The sequence below is a fragment of the Thamnophis elegans genome, chromosome 1, assembly GCF_009769535.1.
Source record: "Thamnophis elegans isolate rThaEle1 chromosome 1, rThaEle1.pri, whole genome shotgun sequence".
Taxonomy (NCBI): Eukaryota; Metazoa; Chordata; class Lepidosauria; order Squamata; family Colubridae; genus Thamnophis; species Thamnophis elegans.
In genome coordinates, this window is record NC_045541.1 from 70,553,514 (window position 1) to 70,575,008 (window position 21,495).

At 40.5% G+C, this 21,495-nt stretch overlaps 2 protein-coding genes across 2 annotated transcripts; one reads left to right on the forward strand and one right to left on the reverse strand.

Moving 5' to 3' along the window:
• The first annotated feature begins 2,007 nt into the window (after positions 1 to 2,007).
• On the forward strand, positions 2,008 to 7,115 carry TMEM216 (transmembrane protein 216). The gene is made up of 5 exons (XM_032224787.1): positions 2,008 to 2,061; positions 3,095 to 3,196; positions 4,448 to 4,540; positions 5,447 to 5,648; positions 6,510 to 7,115. The coding sequence occupies exons 1-5, from the start codon at positions 2,049 to 2,051 to the stop codon at positions 6,523 to 6,525; spliced, it is 426 nt and encodes a 141-aa protein (XP_032080678.1). The 5' UTR covers positions 2,008 to 2,048; the 3' UTR covers positions 6,526 to 7,115.
• Positions 7,116 to 8,005: 890 nt separating this feature from the next.
• On the reverse strand, positions 8,006 to 21,055 carry LOC116510384 (fascin-like). Its single transcript, XM_032219922.1, has 7 exons — positions 20,651 to 21,055; positions 19,720 to 19,969; positions 14,229 to 14,510; positions 13,093 to 13,211; positions 10,275 to 10,428; positions 9,338 to 9,511; positions 8,006 to 8,244 (listed from the first exon to the last, which is right to left on the reverse strand). Exons 1-7 carry the CDS (start codon positions 20,954 to 20,956, stop codon positions 8,045 to 8,047), a joined length of 1,485 nt encoding a protein of 494 aa, XP_032075813.1. The 5' UTR covers positions 20,957 to 21,055; the 3' UTR covers positions 8,006 to 8,044.
• Positions 21,056 to 21,495: the final 440 nt, after the last annotated feature.

A 21,495-nucleotide genomic window follows, 5' to 3' on the forward strand; every position in this document is an offset into this window, starting at 1 on the left:
AAAATCGATAGGGAAGCCAGATTCACTTAACACTAGATTACTAACTTATCAACTGCCGTGATTCACTTAACTGTGGCAAGAAATGTTGTAAAATGGGGCAAAACTCATTTAACAAGTTCTTACTTAACAACATCAATTTTGGGGTCAATTGTGGTCATACGTTGAGGACTACCTGTATTCTCCTTCCCTTCAGTCTTCTTCAGGTCAAACACTCATAATACCTTCAATCTTTCTTCTTAAGGCTTTGTTTCCAGTCCCTTGAGGTTCTTTCTGTCCTTCTCTCTCACCCATCCCTCTGATGCATAGGGGTAGAACAATGAAGGCTGCAGCTCTTGACACCCCAACACTAGGGTGTAAATATAGCAGACAATCCAGGAGTGTCCACTTTTGTAAAGTAGAAGCGGAAAGTCCCCCACTAGCAGCAGGCTTTGACAAGATGGCTGAATCTATTGGTCTAGCCCTCTCTTTCCCTCTGCCCATTTAAGAAAAGCCCTAAGAGGGTTTTTCCTACTACCACCAATTGCTTAAACTGCCTTACAATAAACTAAAAGGACCTTGCAGAGCACACTTATATGTCTATACTTTGTGCAGCCTCATAGACTGGAAGGTAGTAACATAAAACTAGTCTAAGGGCTGTATATTCCATGTGTTGCACAAATCCACAGTTGTTCCAGTTGCAGACAGAATTGGGTGGAAATGGCAACTCATCAAAGCCCTTCACTGCAACTTCAGTACAGTACAAGTAGTTTTTGACTTACATCCACAATTGAGCCCCATATTTCTATCGCTAAGTGAGACACCGCAACCATCATAAATATGAAACCAGTTGCCAAGCATTTGAATTTTGATCATGTGGCCAAAGGGATGCTGCAATGGTTGTAAGTGTGAAAAACCGTCATAAGTCATTTTTTCAGTGCTGTTGTAACTTTGAAAGGTCACTACATGAACTGTTGTAAGTCAAGGACTACCTGTACCTACATTTAGAGGGAAATGGTGGAAAATCCAAGTGATGAAAGGCAAGGTCAACTGATGAAAGGCAAGTGGGCAAGCACAGGGGCCATCCGAGGTGGCGCAGTGGTTAAATGCAGCACTGCAGGCTACTTCAGCTGACTGCAGTTCTGCAGTTCGGCTGTTCAAATCTCACCGGCTCAGGGTTGACTCAGCCTTCCATCCTTCCGAGGTGGGTAAAATGAGGACCCGGATTGTTGTTGGGGGCAATATGATGACTCTGTAAACCGCTTAGAGAGGGCTGAAAGCTCTATGAAGCGGTATATAAGTCTAACTGCTATTCCTATCCAATAGGCATGTGCGGCTCAACAATAGGTTTCCTATCAGAGAAAGCTCCTCCTTTCGTTCTCCTGAAGTTCTTTGGAAAAGGGGCAATATGGCTTACTGTTGAGACACAGGATACAACTTCAGCACTCGGCCTCTGCATTGCCTTGCTCCAGGACCGACCCAAGGTGGAACTCCCTTGCAGCTCTGGCTATTCAGTTTAGCTTTGCGCCTGGCTAATCTAGTGAAGAGAAGGACCAGGGGAGACATGATAGCAGCATTCTAATATTTGAGAGGCTGCCACAGAGAGGAAGGGGTCAGGCTATTTTCCAAGGCACTTGAAGGCCAGACAAGGAATAATGGATGGAAACTGAACAAGGAGAGATTCAGCTGGAAATAAGGAGAAATTTGCTGACAGTGAGAACAATCAACCAGTGGAACAGTTTGCCTTCAGAAGTCGTGGGAGCTTCATCACTGTAGGCTTTCAAGAAGAGACTGGATTGTCACCTGCCAGAAATAGTGTAGGGCCTCCTGCTTGGGCAAGGGGGGGGTGGGGGTTGGACTAGATGACCTTACAGCTCTTGTTACTCTGTAACTGACTGGCGCGAAGCTTCCCAGACTGAGCTTGCGTCGGCCGCCGCAGCCAAAGCCGCGTGTGTCTCTCTCACTCTCTCTATGGGAGCTGGGAATCTGCCCCTTTGACTTCCGTTTCGTCAGCTCGATCGGAAGTGGGCCTTTTTTTCTTCTTTGCGTAGCGGTGTCCATGGAGACGGAAGATGGCACCTCGGCGTAAGTGGAAGGTTCGGCGGGTTGACAGGGTGCCGGTAGGAACGGCGAGGTCATGTGACGAACGAAGCCCGGGAGGGGAGGGGGGACGGGCGATGCGGTGCCTCCCGCTTCCAGGTTCCAAGTTCGGAGGCTCCGGTCTCGGGCAGGGAGCGATGCAGGCGCCGCGGTGGGGATGGCGTGATCTGGCCCCGGGGCTCTAGACGCTGCAGTGGCAGGAGATTCCTCATAGGGAAAGGGAAGGAAAAGGAAGAAGACCCCGCCGTCAAAAAGCCAGTCAATCCGGCATCCCTCGGAAGCAGGCTGGGTGCACATCTCCTGTTGGGAGCATCACTTTGAGATGCCCCATTTAATCCCTTATTTCAAGGCAACCGGTCTTCTTCTTCTTCTTCTTTTTAAAATCATCTTTCGGATGATTTGCACCCAATCGGGTGGCGGAAGGCTGGATTCTGATACCGGGCAATTCGCAGTGGGACCTAGGTTTTAATTGCATTTATTTATTTATTTGATTTGTCAATCGTTTACAAGGTAATGGGTATAAGAATAAACATGAGTATGAATGGGGACAGTAGGACAGGGACGCTTTGAGTATGGTCGGAGTATTTGAACATGGATCTGCTCTGAGTCAAATTTGCAAAGATGAATGAGGATACCTGCCTGACAATAAAGTGGAATAGAAAAGATTAGGTTGATAGTAATTAGTCCTAGTGCTTTGGAAGATCTTAGCCAGATCTTAAATACAGGGATCAGGTTGCAACAAGCAGAAGAGCAAGACAAAACATTTTGTGCCTTTTTCTAGCCCCATATATATCACAGTTCCTCCAGCAACTGATATCCCTTTACATATAGACATTCATGAGATAATCTTTAGGAATATCAATTTAAGTTTATGACAGAATAGAGATTATTATCATTAGCTTTGCAGTATGTGAAACTATTCTTTTCAATGTAACATTGAGTAAGTTAAATCCATTTCTTTTTGAAAAAAGATAAAAAGTAATCCCAGACATATTAAGGTTTTGGTTATACCTCCTAGATCGTCAGCTTTCCTCTACACCTCTGGAAATTCTGCTGTTCCTCAATGGCTGGTATTATGCCACATACTTTTTGCTGGAGATTTTCATATTTGTCTATAAAGGTGAGTCTAAAGTACAGGACATTAGGGGGGGTGGGGGTTGTTTCATATTTACCGTAAGTTTCTTCTTTGCATAAATTCCTTTGTTCTTTTGAGGTATCTGTGACTTACCTGAAGAAAGTGAAACATAGAAAAGTGGTTTTTTTTAATTTCCCCATTAATTCTGTAACTTAACCATTGATTGTATAGAATTCAAGGTCTTTGCAGAACCATTCTTTATGGTAGAATTATTGAAACCAAACAATGGAAGATTACATACCGGTAGATTTCAAATATCCCTTTCCAGAAGCCATTAGAGCTTCTCACCTGGTTCCACATCCTGTTTTGTGGTAATGCTTCCTGCTGCTATCTTTCTGAAGATAGCTTACCTGGAAGCCTCCACCCTGATCCGAATGTACACATACACAATCCCTGCCCCACCCCAAAAACTCTCGGAATTTGTGCAGCATTTCTGGTGATTAAAGCTAAAAAAATCCAACAGTTGAAATAATTTCTCCGTTGTATTTTCCTGGCCATATAATTTAGATGTGTGTGACAGGTGATTTCAGGCCTTCTATGTTCAAAGATATTAAGAGTGCCAAACTTGGCATAAAAGGTATGAAATAACACAGCAGATTATTGGAAAACAGCAGCTTATTTAAGAAAACCCAAAGATGTTATATATATATATATATGAAAGATAATGTAATGTTTCCAGCTTTTTAATAAAGAGCTGGTAGCATATTACAATAAAAGATTAAACTTAATGCAACATTCCTTGTTAATGTCTTACCAACTTTAAGGTTCCTGAGCAGATATTCTCCAGTTTCTATTATTCCTGGGCTTCCCTCATCCTGGAGATTTCAATAATTTAATTATTGAGGTTGCTGAATAGATAGAACTGCAGCCCTTTTTTCAGTCTTGGTCTACAGCTTTCATTACATATATAGAAATTTTCCCATCTCCAGCAAAGAAGGTGCATGTGTGCCTTCAAGTCAATGTTAATTCCTAGTGATTGTCTAGATGAATCTTTACAATTTTCTTGGTAGGATTTTCAGAAGTGGCTTGCTATTGTCTTGGTTCAAACCCATGCCTTACTCAGAGGGAATGTTGATTGACCATCTGGCATGAGATTGACCGATTCTACCAAAGATTCACTGTCTCTTTTTACATTTGATCTTTATCAACATTAAACAGTTCTTTTTTGAGAAATGGCGGAAAGGGGGGCATCTTGCTTTCCCTTCAATTCATGTGGCCATTTGTGTACTTTTATAGGTCTCTTGTTGCCTTATCCAAGTGCTAATCTGGCTTTGGACCTGGTTATGCTTTTTCTCTATCTTGGAATTGAAGTCACAAGGATATTTTTTGGTAAGCATTAAAGGATACACAATGATACTTAAAGGAATAGCACATGCATTTGTCAGTTAAACATGAGCTTTTTTGATGACATTTAAACTTAGCAGATGCTCTCCTCTCCCCATCCTCAGGTTGTTCACCAAATTATCAGTAAATAAATCCTGACTCCCTAAGAACAACACATTTATGAGATTTTGACAAGTGACCCTGGGCAGATCTAAATATATAGTTGCTGGCAGAATTATCCTACTGTATATTGTGGCCACACCTTCTCAATGTTCCTACTCAACTGTGGTAGTGTACTGTGGATAGCACTGTACATTCCTTCTTTGTGTAGTTTGGGTTACAATTATTTGATAATAATTAGGAACCATGGTACAATTTGATATATGGGGGTGGAACTGTAAGCTTTGATCAGTCAGACTGCCCCTCTTGATCTGTGAACATATGAAATCAGATTCTGAGGCTCTGTAAAGTTCAGAACCCATTTTCATTTTAGAAAAGGTTGTTTCCAATAGGTCATTTTCATGTCATGAAAGTGTAATAGGAGTAGGATATGCAGAGCACAGTGCTATACATGCTACACTTCAAAACTTGTGTGCCCCTCCCCATACTTTCTTTTGTTGAAAAAAGTCTGAAAGAGAGTCCTGTTTGTTTTCAAATGAATATAGGTTGCAATATCTGAGGCATCATTGACTCAGATAAAACCAGGGGCAGAGAAAATTGTGAGGAGAGATTTAAATTCAAGTTAGCATGAATTGAAGTGCCTTTTGGTTCTGCAGCTCAATTCTTTCTCTTAAAGGATTGAAGGGATTCTTTCTCTAGTTCATTCTCCCATATGAATATCTGAAAGAATTTACTGGATTGTTTCCGACTTGCGCTGAATGGTCCATGTGTTCTGTGTCCCATATGTCACAGGCTCCAAAGGTAACCTTTGCCAGCGGAAAGTGCCACTTGCTGTCAGCCTGGCACTAACCTTTCCAGCAGCAGTAATGGCAGCCTATTACCTACTTCTGCAGACCTACGCCTTGCGTTTGGAAGCCATTCTGAATGCCATCCTGCTTTTCTTCTATGCAGTTGAGCTATTACTGGGCATTCTAACATTAGCCTCCTTTTCCAGGTAATTTTCTTGTAAATCTGTGATTTATTGGAAGAGTCAGTTTGGTCTAGTAGTTGGTCTATTCCAGTTAAGGTACTGGAATAGAAAGCAAGAGGCTGTGAATTCAAGTCCTGCCTAGGCCATGAAAGCCAGCTGGAAGACCTTGGGCCAGGCACTTTCTCTTTTAGCCCAACTCACCTTGCAGGGTTGTTGTGGAGTAAATAGGAGGAGGAAAACGTGTTGGATAGGTTCACTGCTTTGAGGCATTTGTAAAAATAATAAAGGAGGTATAAATAAATAAAAAAAAAATCATTCTAATTCTTGAAATCAAAGTTTTGGTTGTAGGTTGCCTTTGCATTTTAAAACCAAATGATTAGTTTCCCTCCCCTGTGGCTTTGAAGAAAATATAATCCTTCCTTATTTAGAATCCAACAGAAATGGTCTTCTTAGACAATTTAGGAGAGAGAAATAAAAAGAGTGTGGTTATGGAGGGGCAAGGCTGTTTTGAAATAAGGATAAATGGTTGAGAATAATGAATGATCAATTCCAGAGGGATGAATTGACAAGAACAAATGGACACATAAAGACCAAGTAAAACCAAATATAAGGGTTACAACCATCTCAGCAGTATATTAAACTTCATCATAATATAGTCACATCAAAAATGAAGTCTTAGAACTGTCGAGGATTACTGCACAGTGGCAATTGCATTTCACTGTCTTCTTCCGACCGGTGGCTGTAAACATTTTTGTCAGCACATAAACTAGATTTGCTTTGTTGATTGGTTCTCATCTAACCTGGGTAAGGTAAGAAGTGTTTGGAGTAGTCATAACTAATATCCTTATGTTACCTCTTTTTTGTTTTATTTATTTATCCTTTCAGTTTGGATTCATATTGAGAATCTCTGTGGATTGCACTATGTGAAACACTTTGTGATTAAGGAAGTTGCATGAAACTATTTCCACATCTAGCCCTGAATGAAGTTGGCAAGCTGGTTTCTTGAGCAAAATGAAAGAAGATATAGTTCCAATCTTTGCTTCAGACATGCTGAGGTACTGTCCTGAGAGTAGAGTTTCCAATCCTAGACTGGATGGCTTCAGCACATCCTCGTCACCATCCTCGTATCCCATCCTAGAGCATAACAATTGACCCACTTGGACTTGGCAGTATTCAAGACTGATTTTTGCAGGGCCTCAAGACTCTGGATCCGTGGACTTCAGCCAGTGCAGAGATTCTGCCTGTGAATGCTGTACTCTTCAGATTCTTCAAATGGAAACATTCTAACACTGACTCAAGTCTTTACCATTTGTATGATGACTCTTGTCAGGATGCCTTTGTCAACTCTATTTGTTACAGCCGATGTCCTGCTCTTAAGAGGGATGTCCATTCCCTAGAAATCAGTATTGTTATTGTGGTGTATTGGTAATTTGTGATTGATACTTGATTTTTTTTACAATACCCTTGACATAAATACTTATTTTTCAACTATTGTAAATATGTGATGGTAATTAAGTGGTAGAGATAGGCTCAGCTATCTCCTATCTACAACCAATGAAAGATGCACACACACACAAACACACACAAACACATGTGTTATGGTGGCTTAAGACTTTCAGTCATGTGTTTAAGTCCAAGGAAAATTTTGATTTAACCAGGTTTATACGAAGGAGTCCTGAACTGGACCAGCCCCAACAATTTAATTTCGTACCTTTCACACATGACTCGGCATTTTTTTTTGTAGTTGTTGATGTCATACTTCCCTTATTTTGCATTGAGATTGGGAGGAAACAGGGTTATTGTGATAGAGTTAGTCTTTGAATTATGGCTACAAATGACCCAAAATATCCATTGCTAAGACAAACAGTTGTTAAGTGAATTTTGCCCCATTTTACAACCTTAATGGTTGTTAAGTGAATCACTGCAGTTGTTAAATTAATAATCTGGTTGGTAAGGGAATCTGTCTCTCCCATTGACTCTGCTTGTCAGAAAGTCACAAAAGGGGATCACATAACCCCAAGACCCACAACTGTCATAAATATGAGTTGCCAAGCATCTGAACTTTGATCATGTGACCATGGGGATGTTGCAACGAGCTTAAGTCTGAAAAATGGTCATAAATCATTTTTTTCAATGCTATTGCAACTTTAAACAGTCACTACGTCAAGGACTGCCTGTATCATTTCAGACAAGTAGCTGTCCAAGGTACTTTAAGTACAGTTTGGTAATAATATTAACTGTTATTGTTGAAGTGCATCTTCAGGTTCAATTTTTTTTTTGATTGCCTGATTGATTGATCATGTGCCATTAAGACATTTTTGACCCCTTACAACTACATAGATTTTCTCCATAACGATGTATCTTTAGTAGGAGGCATTAAATAAGACACACAACAGAAGTTTAATGGAGGTCAGAACCTCTCAATAATGGAACAGAGTTGCACTTGATGCATCAGTAGACCCAGTCCATACTCGGCCTCCTTGATCAGCCATAAGATATTTGTTGTTGGAAGCCTTGATTATAAGACTGGTGGAGGATACAAACTGGAGGCTGAAATTGCCAGGACGGTCACTGGTTACCAGGATTTGCCCATCTTTATCCAAGGACCAATATTTGCCACCTAGCAGAGTTAGTGGAAGGAAAGTATAAAATTAGACAAGTGAGACAAACCAAAGTATTATGTTCTCTTGATTTTTAAGGGTATTCCGATGAGTAAAGGGATCATAGGTTGCAGTCATGTTTCTTATAAGCACCAAATTTGATCTAAAGATGAGTGGGCAACCTTTTTGGGCCTCATCTGTGGCTAGATTGGGAACTACAAACACACCCATCCTTAGAAAGTCTTTGCTTTTTATCAATTCTTGCTAAGGAACATGACTTCCTACATGCCACTTTCAATAATCTTACGCAAGGTCACCAAGAAAGAGTTTGGGAAGGACTAGTTCTGAGTACAGCAGCTTCTTGGATGAGAAGTAAAATATTTCAAGAAAAAATCAAGAAGGTCCAGTTGCCTTTTGAAAAAGCACCTTTGGGACAACCATGACTTGGAGAATTTGAGAATTTCCATAAATACTAAGTTTCATCTTTCTGCATTCCCAGCAGTCCTAAACATTTAACAGGAAGAACATGTAATGCCTAATGCTAAAATTGTGGCTCAAAAGTGGGCAGAACCCTAGGGCCTTCAGTGGTCTAATTTGAGGACTATATAATTGGAAAATATGAACAATACTCAGAAAATATTTAAGTAAACATAAATGGCCCAGAAAATATCTTTCTTTTGGGTGGGGAGAGGGAGGGAAGTATAGTGGCAAAATCATTTCTTTTCTTCCTTCAAGTTAGGGTAAAGGAAATGGGGATATGTTATGGCCTTGATTCCATTTATCTCTATGGAGCTTCCTTCCATAACCTGGCCAGGCTAGAGGGGTGTATGTCAGAGGTGGGTTGCCAATTTTTCTACTACCGGTTTGGGCGCTCTTCCGCATGTGCTGCACGCATGCAAAACACTTCTGTGCATGCGCAGAAGCATCTGGATGGGTGGGCCGAGCCTCCCGCTGCCACTACTACCAGTTCGCTCAATCCGGGCCGAAACAGCAATAACCCACCTCTGGTGTATGTGCATGAAATAGTAGTACTGTATGTCAGTTTTCCCTCATAATGCAAATAATCTGGGGGTCTCTGTTGTAAACGAGCTTAATCAGCTACAATATACTAACCAATTTGGAAATTATAGTAGCCATCTTCACTGAGTGACAGGCTGTTGAGCACGTAGTCAGAACAGTTCCCTTCCAACCGCTTCATGTCAGAAGTCAGACCAACATAACCAGCGTCACTGTGCAGGATCAGTAGAGGCCGGTTCACCAGAACTATCAGAAAATCTTCACTTTTACCTGTAAGTGCAACATAATCCTCTTGATATTGTTCATCTTGGTCTGTAACCACCTGCTGATATTTGCTAAAATGCCTTTTACTTTGGATAAAAATACCCAAAGTACTAGAATGAGTAGGAAAGTTGACTGTTGGGACTATTTGGGTTGATAGTTCCTTTCCCTGGTCTTCCTAACACCAACCACAGTATTGACACTGGCCTAGAAAGCCTTTAATCATTGGGTGTCCACATTTCAAAGGCACTTGTCCCCAGAAGTTTCAGCATCATCATTTTCATACACCTAGTGCACTTGCTTTATTAAATTAATTGTCAAATGATAACTTGAAAAGTGCTTCTGCTATAAGTATCTAAACACAAGTTTTTTTGGTGGGGAGAGGGAATGTCATACCCCAAGACTAGCAGACATCTTGTCACCTGCTCCAAGAACAAAGAAGGGACCTATTAGAGATCCATGTCCTACTGTTTCACGAAGATTACACCATTAAAAAAGCATAGGGCTTGGTTTCCTGTGCTACTTTTAAATCTAAGATCAACCTAGGATTGTGATCCATGAACTTGGTTGACTTAATGGATTTAAGAGAGGGAAAGGCTTCATATTGACAATGGCAATCAACAGTCTAAGAAGAGCTCTGATGTTATAAGTTCAGCTCTAACATTAATTTTCAGTTGGCCATCAGTGGTTTCTTTCCACAATTTGCCCATATTTTAATATTGCCCATACTGAAGCCAGGTAATTGCAATGAAAGCTACTGACCAACTTATACCTGCAGCTTTGGGGACTGCAAGGAGCTGTCCGTTGGGCCGCATAGACACATACTTGTCTCCCATGTGAAGCAACACCTTCTGATCCTGATACTGGAGTTCAAACCAAGCATTTTTGTCCTGTTTGGTGCTGCTAATGATACAGTCATTGGGTCCCTGCAGGAGAAAAAGTGGCTTTACTGGAAAGGAAATTCTGCCTTACCTAATCTAGAAAAAACATTCCCAACCCTGAGGTTGAAACTTAACTTTCAATCCTAGCTGTTGGGCCCTGCATTAAAAATGCTGATTTTACATGTCAGTCTGTCTCTATATATGTCATGACCCAGCCCCAAGTTCAGCTACTGTAAGATGATTGAAGATAATGGCTGTGTTTGCATCACATTAACCTGCAGTGCATTTGATCTACCTACTGTGTTGTCCAAATCTAGAACTTCAGTCTACTTGAGTGTAACCTTAGTCATGGTTTCCATGATTTCATTGCTATCAGGACATGATAACTTGGCGCAGAGTGCACACAATCACTAGGTTTATACTTTGTGATATTCTATTATGTGATTTGACAAGTTTTTGTTTAACATGTTGCATGAACCCAGAAATTGTGGTCTATGTTAGCGTGTTGCATGATCCAGCCATTGTGATACTGTGCAAACACACAAATACTGATATACATTCTGTGATTACTATCTACAGTATGTATTAGAACTGTCAATCAAAGAATGGTAACATAGGGCAAGGGTCCCCAACCCTCGGTCTGTGGACTGGCCCCGGTCCACAGTATGACAGAAACCGGTCCACACAAACATAGCTGCAGACAACATATGAACCCACGTCCCTCCAATCCGTGGAGAAACATCTCTCCATGGAACCAGTCCCTGGTGTCCAGAAGATTGGGTGTCACTGACATAGGGTATTACTTCCTAGTTTAGTTTCAGTTCTGAATGGAAAGACATTTTTGAGAGAAACTTCAAATGCCCTGTTGTAGGAAAACTTCAATCTATCAGAGTGACATGTTTTGGAATAAGGAATTAGTAGCCACAATATAAGTTACTAGCAGCCACGTTGCTGTCAGACTGTACTGTAAAGAAGTTGATCTAAAGTGCAATCTTAATGGAATTTGTTTACCACTCTTTTAAGATTAGGTAAAAAAATTTTTTTGTTTCTTTGTTCAAACATTAAAATAATTTATTTATATTCCACCAGAAATAACAGAAGGGAAAAAATAATTTCCTTAACAGGAAAGGGGTTGGGTGCGGCAGATCCTTTTGGGAATTGTTTAGATTATTGGGATTAGATAACTAGTAAAGACATCAATGCCTGTTATGGTGTGCCACATATGTGGAAGATATTTATCTTATCTCAGAATTTCTTGACATCTAGGATGTTTTCAATTTTTGGTTTTCATACAGTAGCAATTTTATGATTGCTTTCATGAAACTCAAGACAAAAATAGCTAAGTCTCCCTATTAAACTTTAAATGGAATTCTAAGCTCTGGGATACACAATTGCATTACTTAATTGAAGTTATAAATGAGCATTCATACGGAGAATTTGAATAGTATAATCTGATGAGCCAATTGCATGAGTACAGGTAGACCTTGGCTTATGATTACAATCGGGACCAGAATGTCTGTTGCTAAGTGACGGGGTGCTAAAGCACAACAACAGGTGACTGCATCGCTTAGCGAAAGTAATCCTGGCAGTTCAGTTCCATTTGCCATTGTATCTCCAGAGGTGGAGGTCATTAAGCTGGAAGCAGAAGGAGTCACAATAAGGAGCTTGTGGGGGCTGCAAGGAGGTGGGAGAGGACCTGGGAGGCCCAGTGCAGGCCATGCATGAGTTGAGGGGGATCCTATAAAACACAGGAATGCAGAGAAAGAATACATTACAGCTCAAGGACTTCTTGGTATCCTGTGGGCCTGGGGCTCCAAGAAGCTCCTGAGTTGCAGTGCAACATGAAGCCGGGACTGCCCCAGCTAGCTCAGCAGCACAGCGCAAAGCCACCGCATCCTGGGAAGTGCTAAACACTTAGGGAGCCCCAGCTTTTCCCTAATCCAGCCACCCTCACTGCCCTGCATTCTGAGACCTCTGCTGCCTTCCACTCCACTCCACCCCCACCCCTGTTGACTTTGTCCCACTGCTGAGGAGACAAGGCCACCCTGGCCCTTTGCAACGCAGCTGTTGCCCACACTGGGCCTTCTGCCCAAGGCTGCTGGCCCTATTTTCCAAAAGCATGATGGCCTTGTCCAAATTACATGCAGACTTCTTATGAGTCTTTGGAAGGCTTCCAAGCCTTGTGGGGAGGCCATTCGCAATCTGGACAAGGCTGCACGCAATCTCTGGAAGGCCTGATGCAGCCAGCAGCTGTCTGCTAGACAGGGCGTGCTTGATTAGCAACGGGAGAAAGAAGACGGTGAAGGTCAGCTAGAGCTGCAGGGGTCGTAGAGCACAGACGGCCAAATAGCATAGATTGCAGGGAGATGATCAGGTGGGGGAGCTGAAGTGTTCCTGTGGTCCAAATGCAGCACAGGCTGCCAAAAGCTCAAATTTTGATCATGTGATCACAGGAGGGCTGCATTAGCCATTACTTCAGGGACCAGTAGTTAAGTCCATTTTTTTCAGCACTGTTGTAACTCTGAACAGGGGGTGAACGAATGGTTGCAAGTCGAGAATGATTTGTAAAGCAGGGAAGGAAAGACGAACTACTGACAATGCCTACCTTTCATTCCAAAAGGGCAAATGTCATGGCACACTTAGTAACAGATGGAAGTAGCTGATCTTTCCCAGTCTATCCCCATTCTTGCATTATGCAAATGGACTCACCAAGGACATGTACGTGCCACTATGGCCACGGAAGCAGACCTTCTTTGTAGTGTCATCAAACATCAGTTGGAAGATCTCTGTGTTGCTTACTGCCATTGCAGTGGCATAGAGGTCAGCACCTGCAGAGCAGTAAAGCAAGTTGAGACTCATTATGGTTTTAGCCCAATAAATTAAGACTATTGTCCATTGTTGTCTAAAGTCAAGCTAAAGCAGTGCTCAACTGTATTGCAAAAGGATAGTAACAAGAGAACGGGGAAAGAATATGTAATACTTCCAAAATCCTGTCCTTCTTGGGAAAACGCTAATGATCTGATCTTCATGACCTTCTCTTGGAACCTCTGTTGCTTAAGTTAACCAAATTTTAGATGTTTGATAAAGACATTTTCCTTTATATACATTTCTCAGTATGGAACCAGAATGGTGCAATTATAGTACAACTCTCCATGGGTAGCAGAGAGAGGGTACAGATAGGGGAGATTTCTGTCTGCTGCTTTCTCAAACTAATCTACAGTACTCATTAGGGTTAGATCAAATCTGCCTTAAATTCAGTGGCTCATTGAATGACTAAATCCAACCCAATATTGCTATTATGACAGCTAGCTAGATGCTTGGATTATGTATGGTCAATTCTATCATGCGGTTTTTACAAAAATGTAGAATTGTAGAGTTATAAGGAGCCACAAACATTATCTAATCCAATGTTTTTCAAACTTGACAATTTTAAAATGTATGAACTGGGGTATTCTGGGAATTGAAGTCCACATATCTTAATGACACGTTTGAAGAACACTGATCTAATCCAGGCCTTTGAAAGGTGCAGGGAAATCTGTTAAAGCATGAAATATCCCTTTTGTTTTTCCTCTTTTCCTTTGCTCTTAAAGCTGCCTGATGACATAATAATTAATAACAATCGATACTCAACCAATCTTTGCCCTCTTGCTTTGGGTCTCCCCCAGATTGCCTTTGTAAAATCTCTGCATTTTTGCAGATTTTGGACTGTACTTGTTCCCAGGGCAAGTAATTCCACTCACCAGACTAAGCAAAATAACTTTACTCTTAGAGGCTATGATTAGAGGTTCAATTGCCATGATTGTCACTCATATCTAGACAGATAGTGTTGCTTTCACTCAACTCACCAGGCTTGCAACAGACAAACTTGTTGGTAGAAGAAGAGCGCAGTGAAACTTGGGCAGGGCTCGCTTCCACGCTGAAAAGTTCATCCCGTCCAGGTCTGTCCATCTTTAGGGTTTTCATGCTACCCTCTCGCCCAGTCAAGTACTTTCCCTCATCATCCCGGAAGGCAACCAAGCCACCATGGACTTCCAAGGAGTACATGGTTTGTGCAGTAACTTCAGATAGCAGTGAACCATTGGAAGCTAAGAGTTTACCTGCCCCATTTCTCAATCCATACTTCTTCACTGGAGATAGAGCAGGAGAAGGGAACAAAAAAGAGGTTGACGGGGCTTGGTATTCAGTCCTAGAAAATAATCTTGAAAATGAATGACTGCAAAGCAGCGCTGCAACTATTAATTTCATTCTAGAATGACAGCAGAGGTTTTCCACATGCAGCCCCTGTTTCCAACATCTTTGTTCTTACCACCTTCAAATTATCCCAGTTTCGCATATTTATAATTTACTATTGTGTACTTTAAAAAAAAATCAGATATAAAGTCCAAAGTGAACTGTTCTAAGTGAACTCTATTCAGGACAAGAGGAGGATTTTTAAACTACTTATACTGGGATTGTGTTCTGTGCAGTACTAAATAGTTCTCTCTTGTATTGGTTTGCTTCCTAGTTCAATAGCTGAAATTGCCTACATTTTTTAAAGTATCAAACCTCTTCATCTACTTTCTGTTTTCCTTCTACCAAAGAATCTGTGCATCTCATGAAGGTTGGAAAGAGTTTTCATTTTAGCGGTTCGAACTCATATTCACCTATTTGTAGAGATATGTTTCTAGAGATGTTTTAAGAAATCTGATTCCAATATACAGTATCTCATCCCAACATTATTCTGATCTTATCTAGAGAGCTCTGAATTTTTTCCACCTTGGTTTCCAACTTAGAAATGGACGGTCCTGAATCTAATGCAGAACAGAGATCAGAATAGCTTACATCTAGCTACAATGAGACATTTTAGGGTTGCAACATTTCAACCTTGAAATATTTTGCATGCCTTTGTTTTTCTCTTCCCAACACTAGCAAGAGTTTTAGTATACCCAAAATAACCTCTTAAATAATCTACTTGCTTAGAGACTTCGGGCCAGTCAATCTAAGAATGGAAACTTGTGTAGACATGATACTAAATAACATCTTTGCACATCTCCCCCAATTTTCCCTGCTTTCTAAATATCTTGCCTGATAAAGAATGCTTGGAAATATTACGGCTTGCAACTATAATGTATATTCTTCAGTCTGTCTAAGAAAGATGCTTTCTCCTTGTTTTTGTTTTGTGGACAATGTGCCTTGTTTTTTTTAAAATATATATGCTTAGTAAAAGTATATTTTTGAAAGAAACAGTTTTGTTTTAATGCATTGATTTTAGCTTGGCCCCCAGTTTAGGTGTTAAAATTGCATGTTTTCTTATCAATCTTATTTTCTTTCCAGTTACTGTATTGAGACTTTCTATGCCTAGATTCTTAATATAGCTAAAGACTATGCCCCCCAACTCCAGTAAAATCAGATGTATCAAGGCACATAGTCTAAGTTAGGAACTGGAAATCAATTTTCACATCACTAGCTTGTCCCCATCTGAATTATAAAGTAGGACCAGATGGACTGCATTTGATAGAAAAAAGAATTTGAAGTGAAGATATTTTTGCAATGTTTTACAAAGATGATTGAATTTGGCCATGGAATCTTCCCTGATTAACATATTCTCCTTTTTGGCTTCAGTGCAGTGCGTATATTACTGTCTAATTGGTATTATCCAAGTTACCTATCAAATGCTGTTAAGGAAATCAAACTTTGCACTATCCATAGTGACTTCCTGGGTAAGCAGAATTTGAATTCACCTGGTATAAATGGGGACAATTGCTTCCTGTCAGCATTGTGTGCCTTGGAATCCAGACCTATTGAGGAGATGCAAATGACTCAAGCTTAACTTTTTCACATATTAAAACAGAGGGTTATTTTAGGAGTTTGTCTGGCTATGTTAATGGCTTTTGGATAAGATATTAGCAGATATGGCAATGTTACTCAAGCAGGATCATCATTCTATCTCTTACCCTTCTTCATTATGATGCTCCCTTGACATGATTGAAATATAATATAATTTCCCCTCTTAATTTTCTTTTCTCCAAGACAAAATACCCAGATTTCTTGGTCTTTCCTAACAGGGCTTAGTTTCCACTTCTAGTGTCTAGTCTAGAAAGGAAGTGACTGAAAGGGAACATAATAGAGCTGCACAGAATGATACATGGTATGGATAAAGTGGGCAAGGAGAAGCTATTTTACCTGTCTGAAAATAACAGTCCAGAAGTCATCCAATGAAATTCAATCTTGGAAAAAGCAAGATCAATAAAACTTTTTTTTAATGCAACAGGTAATTAAACTTTGGAATTTGTTGCCATAAAATGTGATGCTGCTTCAGGGACTGGACCAGTTCATGGAAGTTGTGTGGATCAATTAGCCTTGAAAGCACTGTGGTTGGCTCAGAAATCCAACTGATGGGAGATTAGCATTCCTATTCAGATGGTTGGCCACTATGAGGTCAAGGCTGATGGATGGCCCAGAGATCCAGTCCACCAGGCTGCTGTTTGTGCTGATACAACTGGATATAGTACTTCAAATGAAGTTTGATGTGGAAAATACAGTGGAATTATTACTTTACACAATTTGTAAATATTTCTACTGATGCAGCCTAATAGTTTTTGCCTTTCTGACAGCCACATCAGCTGATAATTACAAGATTATTTCTCATATGGAAGATTATCAAAGCAGACCTACTCTATATCTATTATCTATTCATTTGATTTTTTTTCTTAAAAGACAAAATTGTAATTTGTTTCTGTTCACTTTCATGCAGATTTAGTCCCTCATTAGCCTATCAGTGTTATCATTTCCCTTTTTAGGCTATTGGTTATCTCACATAGGTTTGTTTCAGTTGCAAATCTGATAAGCGCAGGGGCTGATTATTTGACGGACATCTATCTCCAATAGTTTCTGTCCACCTAATGAGACTGGGCATAGTAGACATATTCCAAGTCCGTTCAATTAAAAAACAACACCTATTGGAACCTAGAAAGTGTGTCTTTGTTATTGTGGCACCTGCCCTCTGGAATTGCATTCCCTGGAGATTCATAAGGCTCCTACACTGCAGCTGTTCCACTGGCCTTGCTTGTGGAATTTAGCTTTGCTCCCAGGGCTGCAGTTAGGGTAACTCTTGGTCCCCTGTAGTTTTCTTTTGGTGTGTTAAGTTTCCTGCTCCCAATGAACCTGTCTTTTTTATTTCATTCTATTGTTTCCTACTTTTGACATGTAAGCCACCCAGAGGGTTCGAGAGTTGGGCAACCTCTAAATCCAATAAATAAACACATAAGTAAATACATGAACAAACAAACAAATTTGTTCAATGATTCATTAACAGTGAAGACTGTATTGTAAACATTTTATAGATGTACTGTATATAAATGAGGGCGAAGGTTCATTTTCCCAGCTTGTGGATTGGTTTCCAAACATTTTGTTACCAGGCTAGGTAACAACTTCAACGGATTTGGGGGAAGTTGTTACCTACCCTGATAATGAAATGTTTGGAAACCAACCCACAAGCTCGGAGAACAAACCTTCACCCTCATCCTACACCCAAGTTACAGATATTCACCACTATTGCAAATGTATATAAATGTAGTTTTTGAGTCAACTACACACATATTTAAAACAGTTTGTTAACTTAAAACAGTTTGTTAATCAGAATATAGGGTATTTTCTCATCAGCTGCTTTGCTGAAATCAACATATATTAAAATCATGGTTTTCCCGCAATCTCCTAATGAAATACCATATAAAAACTGATAAAATTAATCTGAGCACAAATCCCTCCTGATATGCAATAATAACTGCATCACTTTCAAAATTTTTACAAACTGATCTACAAATTTACAAATTCTACAAAACCAACACACATGTACAGATTTCTAAAGTTATCTGTTCTAGAAGTTTCCCAATAATCAATACCAGACTGACTGGTTTGTAGTTTCTTGGATCCTCCTTTCTCTCCGTAGTTCTTTCTGTAGTATACTATGATGCAATCTATCTGTCTCTGAAGATTTTTTTTCATTCAGGGTCATTAGACCATGACTTATTTCTATTAGCCTCAAGGTGGTATTCTGCTCCTTAATTCTGCTCTTCAAAATTGCCCATTATCCTCTTTGTAGAGAAATTAAAGGGTTGCTTGATAAAACAGGACAAAATCTTGAAGCACCAGGAAGAAAATATAAGGAATCATAAGGGAAAAGAGTAAGGTGAAGAAATGACCCTACATTTTCAATAAGTTGATGATTACTTCTAAGATGTACATGATTCTTCTTGTGTACAACAACAATACAACATTTTAAAGTAAACTTGATTCTGAAAAGTTTTCAAAATTATATTGGCAATATTCTAGATAGGAGAGAAATGTTGGATTGCATGTCATCAACAACCACATCACAGAAGAATGTTAATATGGAAGAAATCTGAGCAAACCATTATTTTTTTGTAACTTGTTAGACACAATGTGGCCCAATACAAAAATATTGAAAATATGCATGTACTAGCTGGATGCCCGTGCTTTGCTATGAAACTATGTGATCGGGCTTGATAAATTGACATGTAGAACCCACAGGCTGGATGAGTCACGTGCTTGCCAAGCCCATGCCCAGTCTAGCCAGGGGGAGTAGAATATCTGACTCTTTGGCATTGACGCACGTTAATATAATACTGTATAAGGAATACTGATGATCTCATGATCATTTCGAAAAATCCTTTCTTAGCGAGCACCTAGAAGCCAAGAGGAACATAGGTGCCAAATTCCAAGTTTGTAGGCTTTACCGCTCTGGAGATTTCGTGATGAGTGAGTGGTAGTTGGCATGTATGTATGTATGTATGTATGTATGTATGCATGCATGCATGCATGCATGCATGCATGCATGCATAGATTTAACAATCAACTTCATGTCCTGTCCCTTCAGTGTTTATCTTTATCAGTTTTTTGGAAACTCTTGGAAAGGTAGCCATGAACTGTCCCCAATTCAGCTCATTTTTTTTCCAAATTATATCTATTTTATAATCTTATTCTTTTTTATTCAGGCAACTCTTCAATTCAGTGAAATACCTTTGCAGCAAACATATTTAGGATTCTATCTTAATCATGGCTTAATTTAGGTGTATGCATGTAGCCTTTAATTTTGATATTGTAAGATTTGTGTTTTATCTCAGAATTCAAAATTGCATCCTGCTTCTTGCGACAGTTTGAAGTGTTAGTTTGAGGACAGCTGCCTATGTTGGAAATGAAGCAAAGTTATTCATAAACCAGTCCTATTTATGTATCCCACTAGATGTTGAGCCACCTTAAAGAAGAGCTATAAATAAGACTCTGGACTTCCAAAATTCCTTATCCATAATAACGACATCTAAAATCACTTTTCCCCACCTTTGAAATCGTAGTAGATACTGATGACTGATTCCGCCCCCCAAGGCACATCACGATCACAGCGCAATACCTCAGCCTTCTCATCATAACGCACGTAACGCTTCCTGTTGGGGTTATAGAGTGCAACATTGGGGTGCACTGCCAGGTGCAGGGTCCACTTTTCTGTTTCACTGGAAGCCTGGGCAAAGCAGGTAACATTGTCCTCTGCCCCACCCAGGTAACGCTTGGACTGCTCATTTTGCAGACACACCTGCCAGGAAAGAAACGTTACCAAGTCAACCTCATCAGATAAGGGGGTGGAGGTGGCAAATGAAACACTCACACTAAGATGGAAAAGCTACAACAGCTCTCCAGGTATTGCTAAATGTCAGCTGCAGCATTGCATGTCATTAGGGAATGTGTATTTATCTGAAACTTGCCCTTCAGCAACAATATATCCTGTGGTACATCCTGATCCAGACCCTTCTGCTGTAAAGATCCAGATTCTTTTTCAACAATACACTATAGTTGACCAGCATATTTTAGGTAGTAAGAACAAAATATGTATTTGGCCCACTAGCTATTTTATGAAGGATTTCAGGTAGGATTTGAGGGAAGTATACTGTATGCCCTACAGTAGGACATCGAAGGCTACTTGATTTATTTTGGTCTAGGTACAAACTGAGAATCAAGTTGTTCCCAGCACTTCACACTTGTAACTTCTGCTACTTATAGAGACCAATACATTGCAATCATAAGAAGTTCACCACATATGGGAGAAAACAAATTATTCTTTTTTCCATAGCAAACAACTCCCTTTCCCCCCCTTTCCATCCCACCCTTTTACCTCAACCCAGTCCCACCAATTCCACTCTACTGGACGTAACTTGACCGTCATTCTGTGGCTTGGGATATATAATCAATAGGCGTGTTTGGCCTTGAATGACTGCACCTTGCCATCTGGATACTGATGCAGCAGGAAGAACGTCTGAGGCCCCGGTTTATCCTGGTCACAGGTGACTTTGCCGTTTGGGTCAGCTGCTAAGTAGCGTTTCAGGGCACTGATAAGGTGAACTTTCTGGGCAGCCCCTTCTCCAGGGCCAGCTGCTCCGGCTCCATGTGGGGTCACAAATTGCAGCACCCACACCTGGCGAGGCTTCAGTTGCTTGCCTGTGGCTGTCACCTGGAAACGGAAAGGTTCGGCAGTCAGGTATCTGTTTGCAGCATTGACAAGTCCGAACTCCAGGGAGTATGTCATGGTGGAAAGGCTCAAATGGCACCAGTTCTTCAGGTCAGTTAACTGCTTGGCCTACTTGAGACTGTGTCTGATGCGCAAGATCATAATGGATGCCTAGCAACTAGGTAAACCCAACCCCCTTAGAGCTAAGCCCCACCCACAGAAGTCCTTATTCAAGCTACCATGTTCTGAAAGCATGACATCATTCAAGCCGCATCACTGATTACTTGCAGATGGCACCCTTTTATGGCAAACCAGAGGTTTAGTGCAATACTGTTCACATACAGTAAGACAACAGATTTTCTTTTAGCCAATTGCTTTGCTTTAAACCTTTAATGTAAGGCGTTCTACCCTTTGGCAAAAACTTGTTCTCTGGACAACCAGTTGCCCAATTTGAATTAGAAGTTACTGGTAGGGATCCTTAAGATGTCTCACTCTATACAGAGCTAGTGAAGTGAAAACTTTTATGCAGTGGCAAAATACATTTTATGCCCAGTTTATAGCAATCCCCCAATAATGTGAATTTTCCTATAAAATATAGGAGTGTAGGTACATCCCCT